Source organism: Hipposideros armiger, unplaced genomic scaffold (genome assembly GCF_001890085.2).
Source record: "Hipposideros armiger isolate ML-2016 unplaced genomic scaffold, ASM189008v1 scaffold_93, whole genome shotgun sequence".
NCBI lineage: Eukaryota > Metazoa > Chordata > Mammalia > Chiroptera > Hipposideridae > Hipposideros > Hipposideros armiger.
The window spans coordinates 3,969,030-3,974,429 of record NW_017731443.1 but is presented as its reverse complement, the minus strand read 5'-3'; the positions used below and the strand labels follow the sequence as shown (position 1 = coordinate 3,974,429).

Sequence of the window (5,400 nt, the reverse complement as noted above, 5' to 3'; positions counted from 1 at the left end):
AAGCCCCGGTATGACCGGAAAGCTGAATTCTCTCTGAGGGGGTGCCCCGGTATGACCGAGGCCGATAAGGCTCCCTCTGAGGAGTGTCTCACGGTGTGAATGGGACCTGTTGAAATGCAAACAGTTAATCTCCTCCTGGGAGGACACTACCAGGTGTCCTGGGGCTATGCAGCGGATTTGTGAAGGCATAGCATTTGCTGGAACATAATGGATATGTTAAAGGGAAAAGACTTTGAAGCACAGGCCTCAAACTGATGCTAATTTGATTGACAGCAGTCTTACTTCTTTGAAAATTCTCAAAGCGATGCGCTGACCCGATTCGGGGCTCACTCAGATTCTCTGAATGAGTCCCTTGGGCTTGCTCAGTTTCTCTGACTGAGTCCCTTGGTCTCGCTCTTAAACTTTACTTCTGTCTCTGACTCTTTATTCAATCTACGCCGCCCCTCAAGAAAAACCCGTTTGCCCTTGCCACACTGGACGTGACAAGTAACCCTCACAATCCCAATTAACAGGTAACTATTATCCCTGTTTTACTAAAGGAGGAAATTAAACTAGGCTTAAAGAAGTCAAGGCACATAGCTAATAAGGATTTCTTTTTTCTTTTTTTTTTTTTTTAGCTGAGCCATCCTGCTACCTGTTGGCAGCTCAGCGGCTGCTCAGCTCGGGCTGGACTCGAACCGCTGTTGTTCAGAGCGCAAACTCTTGAGCAAGCTTTTAACCAACTGAGCCACTCGGCCGGCCCTAATAAGGATTTCAAACTTATGCACCACCTTACCCATAGGAGCAAAAGGTGCTATCCACTGTACTCCCCACCCCAGCATCTCTCCCCTGTCAACTTCCTCAGCAACTCATCAGACCCAGAGATTAGAAACAAGTCTCTCTTGGAAACATGAGATGCAGAATAGGGCCTACCTGAAAAACCTTCCCTTTAGATTCTTCCTCTGCCTCAGTTTTGTCCCTCCCAGCCATTCAGGAAGGACTCAGGCACATAGAGAACTCAGAGGGTTTATTTATTAGGAAGGAGATGTCAGTCAGTGCTTTATCAAAGATGAAGAGGTCAGAGAAGGATGGTGGGATAAAGGCCTCTCAGCTGGGACATTTCTTGGCCACAATGAGGACAGCAGAAGGCACAAGTCCTGGGGATAGAAGAAAACAGGCTTGAACCAGATACTTGCTTTCTGCCTCCAAATTTCTGTCTGCACACCAGCCCCAGAGTCCCTTCTCCGCATCCTTTCCTTTCTCAGTCATGCCCCCTACCCTACCCGCCCCAGTCCTGCTTCAGATCCCACATGTCATACCCAGCTCCTGCAGGGGCCGCTCCATGTCAGCCTCTGAGAAGGCCCGCCGGGGGAAGCCACTGAGCAACTGCACAGGGTCCTGGTCCCCTCCAGGTTCCTCCCCACGGTGGAGCTCCACATAGAGCCTCACAGCAGCCAGCTGTTCGCGCGCCCGGAACGTCTGGGTCAGTGACGTCCCATCTGGCAGCCTGACCTAGAGGGAAAGTGAGATACAGTGATATGGTGAGTGTCAAAACTGAGTGAGGTGCCTGAGTAAGGAAAAGGAGAGTAAAGCTAGCTCCTCCTTCCTCTCAGAATGAACCAGCATAATTACTATTTAAAGCACTGACTGAACAACCACTTACACTGCTGTACTAAGCACTGAAGAGACTTCCTGCTCCCTCACAATTCAAGAAAGACGAGAGTACACAAAAGTATCTGAATAAGTACATCATAAATGAATAAATGTTAGCTTTTCAAGTAGCTGTGTAATAAACCAAATGAACACATGAACAAGTAAAGAGGCACCGTATTTTGCCGTGTATAATGCGCACCCACGTTTTTGGCCCAAACTTTCAGGGGGAAAAAAATCTTTCGTTTTAATTTTTTACTCCTAATTTGTATTTGTTTACATTTAGGTACTTGTTTTTTTGTATTATGAAGGAATTTTAGCATTTATTTTTTAACATGGTACAAGAAGTTTTATGTAACAAATAATTACAAAACACAAGAACAGATACAAGCTTTTGTATAAATATTCACAATATTTATGCGTCATGGAAAGCCAAGAACTCTTTATCATTGCAAGTTCATCCTAAGTTCAACAAATCCGATTATCATATTCCTGGGTATTATTTTTCACATTGGTATCGTTACTGATTTCTCGAGTTACACTTTTAATTCATAAGCATAAATGAAAAAATTAAAAACATTTATATAGGTACACAATTAGTACTACCCATGTATAATGCACATCCTTATTTTTCCCTCACAAATTTGGGCAAAAAGTGTACACTACACATGGCAAAATACAGTAATTGCTAAGAGGGAGGTATGGATTTAAATACGACTGGGTAAGTGAAATGTGATCTCTCTCCTACGAGTAGAGGAGGTAGGATTTCAAGTTATTTACAGGGGCCGGCCGAGTGGTGTGATGGTTAAGAACTGGCCTGGGACGCCAGAGGGCCCCGGTTCGGATCCCACATATGAGGGCCAGTGACACTGCCCTCCACAGCTAAGATGCTGAACAACAGCTCAACCTGGNTGCCAACTTGGGCCAGTGAAGCAACGTCCTCCACAACTAGACTGAAGAACAAAACAACAGCAACTTGTCTGTTCCCCTTCCCCCAATTCCCCACCGCTGTTCCCATCCCCCCAATTCCCCAATTAAAAAAAAAATTATCCTAAAACCGAGATACTGTTATTAGCCCCATTTTCTGATGCAGAAACCAGGGCACAAAGAACCTAAGACTTGTTCAGAGTCACACAACTAAGAGGTATTTTCTTCTCCAAATTATAATTCGGTATGTTACAGAGGAAAAAATGCCAAGGGTATATACTATGATGAGAAATGTAACAAGCTTACTAACAAGTAAAATAAAGAAAAAAAAAAGTAAATATACCCTTTCCCCCTCCCAGTACACTTGGCTTTGAGTTTTTGTTCAGGAGTTGAAGGATTGAAGGGGGTGAATAGATTGATGTGCTAAGTATCTGGATGTACACTATGTGTATTGAAAAAGCACAAGTTATTCTGGGAAACCACAGAGCACAGCCCTAGCCCTCCATTGATCAGGAAGTTTCATAACTGGGCAGTTAGTTGTTGTAAAACATGCAGCAAACATAAACACAGTCCCTCTCCTTTTAGCAAATCCCACTCCAGGTTTCATGACAATGGGCCCCGCGCTTGGTCCTCGGCGCCAACACCTTCTCTTTTTTATTGTGCCAATACTTTCCTGACACGCCCAACCGTCTCAGCCAAATCCAGTCTTAGCACCTCGGCGCTCTAGATTCTAAACGTTTCACTGATCAGCTCTTAGAGTCTAGCTCGTCCCTTCTCTATGGTGTCCTCTGTGGGTCGCTCTAGCCTGCGCAGGCTGCGGTGAGACAGTGGCTGCCTTTCTAGGCTGCGGGAGGCTGCAGAGGGCGCCTCGTTGGTCTCGCGGTAGGCTATGGAGGCCTTGCGCAAAGCGCTAGTCGTGGGCGCAATTCTGGGCGTGGGGGCTGGCGTGGGCTCCGCGCTCTTTGTCCTTGTGACCCCGGGAGAGGAGCGGATTCAGGCGATGCTGAAGGTGGGAGCAATTTGGAGTCCGAGGTGGGATGGGCGGGCAGGCGGAGAGCTCCGGGCCGGGGACCCGACTCGGACCACGAACCTCTCTTCCTTCCCGCAGGAGATGCCAGGGCAGGGCCCGCAGGGCAGGGAAGAGACAGCCAGGAATAAGCAGCTAGTGCTGGCCACCCTGCAGGAGGCAGCGGCCACGCAGGAGAACGTGGCCTGGAGGAAGAACTGGGTGGGCGCCGGCGGCGGGAGGTCAGCATAAGCCGGAACCTGCCCCCGTGGACCTTGAGACCTCTGCTCCGGCGCTGGAGTCCGAGGCAGCCTTTCTCCTCCATGGGCCTGGCGGGGAATCCCAGCCCAGGGAGCTGCCGCCGGGTGAGCACGTTCCCCGCAAACCCAGCTCTGACGGCGCTTTCACGTCCATATCGCGGGCCGGGACCATCGGATGTGGCGAACTGAAGGAACCAATAAATCACGTCCTCCATCGAGAGAGTGACCCCTATAAATGCCTAGAATGTTCTGGGGATTGGTGCAGGGGGCGGGGATGACCGTGGCTCCCGCGTGCCCCGCTCCCCGTTTGAGGCTGAAGCCTAATAGGCACAAACGACCATGTTTTCAAAACACAAGTCAGGTCATGAGTGTACTTTTGGGGATAACCACTGGATATTCTTGAAATCAACTACCCTGGAAAATCTTGTAGCAGTATAGATGCCCATAGAGGACACTTTAGGTTCCTGTCCTTGGGAGTGAGATGGGAGAGGCTTCTAGCACTTAATGTGCGCCAGATGTCTTCTGGGGCCATTATTTAACCTTTGGAGTCCCGTTTACTGGTGAAAAAAGAGCGTACACCGAGTCTTGATACAACTCCATCATGTTACAAAACCTCTTGGAGCCTCTGTCCTGTTCTGTAAAAGGTGATAGTTGTCTTCAGATTAATTTAGAAATGTAAAGTGCAGTGCCTGGCACAGCGCCTCTCAGTAAATGTAGTGGGGTTTTTCGCCCTCAAGGTTTTCACTGTAGTTTTCCATCTCTGGGTCCAGTCGTAGGATCTACTGGAGATGCGGTGAAGGGATGAGTCATCAGCGGGGTCGCAGCCCCAGCCAAGTCTATTGCTCCCCCCCCCCATTTTGTCTATTTTATATCCTGTGGTTCCCAGCAACATTGTAATAGAAAAAAAATAAAAGGCTGCTTTTATTAAAAATAAATTTAGCCAGAACACTAAATACAGCTTGGTGAAACTGAGGTGTAAACCTACATATGAGCATTGGTGCTGTTTTCAGCTGCTGGATGAAGTCAAGCTGAAGACATTTGTCACGTGTGACCTGTATAAACTGTGGTCCTTTCCTAGCCTGGGAATGAGAGGAAAGTCAGCAACTGTTTGAGGGAGCACTAGGGTGAGGTGATCAGCAGTGAGAGGGGCTCTGATGAAGGCACTTGGCAGTTCAGAGCCCGGAGCCCCACTCGGGCTCCCCGGATGCGTGTCCAGGATCTGCTGCCTGCTACCTTTGTCGGTTTGGGCAAGTCATGTGCTTTAGTGTCCCAGTCTCTAGAATGGGATAATTGTACCTGCACCTAGGTATTAGTGCCTTCATCTCTCAGTTAATACATATAAAGCACTTAAAACTGTGGTACACATTAAGTATTCAATACTTCGTAGTGCAGAAGAGATGCAATTGTGAAGGTCTCTAGTGTTCCTCAACATTTGGGAATGGCCTCATAAGAAATTACCCTTTTACTAGCTAGTAATTACTGGGGACTTATTTGGTGCCAAGCACTGTGCTAAAGCACCTTATATTGGCATTAGTAACTGTTGCCTGAAGCCGATTTCTATTAACATGCCCCCCCCCC

General features: G+C 47.9%; 2 protein-coding genes across 3 annotated transcripts in view; one reads left to right on the top strand and one right to left on the bottom strand.

Annotated features, from left to right (window-relative positions):
- Positions 1 to 989: 989 nt before the first annotated feature.
- The window catches only part of UBXN1 (UBX domain protein 1), a 9,242-nt gene continuing 4,831 nt past the window's right edge, over positions 990 to 5,400 (bottom strand). For both annotated transcript variants that reach the window (XM_019645094.1, XM_019645095.1), the window contains exons 9-10: positions 1,299 to 1,491; positions 990 to 1,136 (exon numbers count right to left, since the gene is read on the bottom strand). In XM_019645094.1, coding sequence (XP_019500639.1) covers positions 1,087 to 1,136; positions 1,299 to 1,491 — 243 coding nt within the window. In that variant the 3' untranslated portion in view covers positions 990 to 1,086. The remainder of the gene's footprint in view (positions 1,137 to 1,298; positions 1,492 to 5,400) is intronic.
- UQCC3 (ubiquinol-cytochrome c reductase complex assembly factor 3) lies at positions 3,345 to 4,768 on the top strand. The gene is made up of 2 exons (XM_019645096.1): positions 3,345 to 3,565; positions 3,665 to 4,768. The coding sequence occupies exons 1-2, from the start codon at positions 3,446 to 3,448 to the stop codon at positions 3,812 to 3,814; spliced, it is 270 nt and encodes an 89-aa protein (XP_019500641.1). The 5' UTR covers positions 3,345 to 3,445; the 3' UTR covers positions 3,815 to 4,768.

Bases quoted from the DNA above. Each gene is read 5' to 3' on its own strand.
- UQCC3 (XM_019645096.1), top strand. From the start codon at position 3,446: ATGGAGGCCTTGCGCAAAGCGCTAGTCGTGGGCGCAATTCTGGGCGTG. The intron at 3,566-3,664 runs GTGGGAGCAATT...TCCTTCCCGCAG, and splicing joins GGATTCAGGCGATGCTGAAG to GAGATGCCAGGGCAGGGCCC.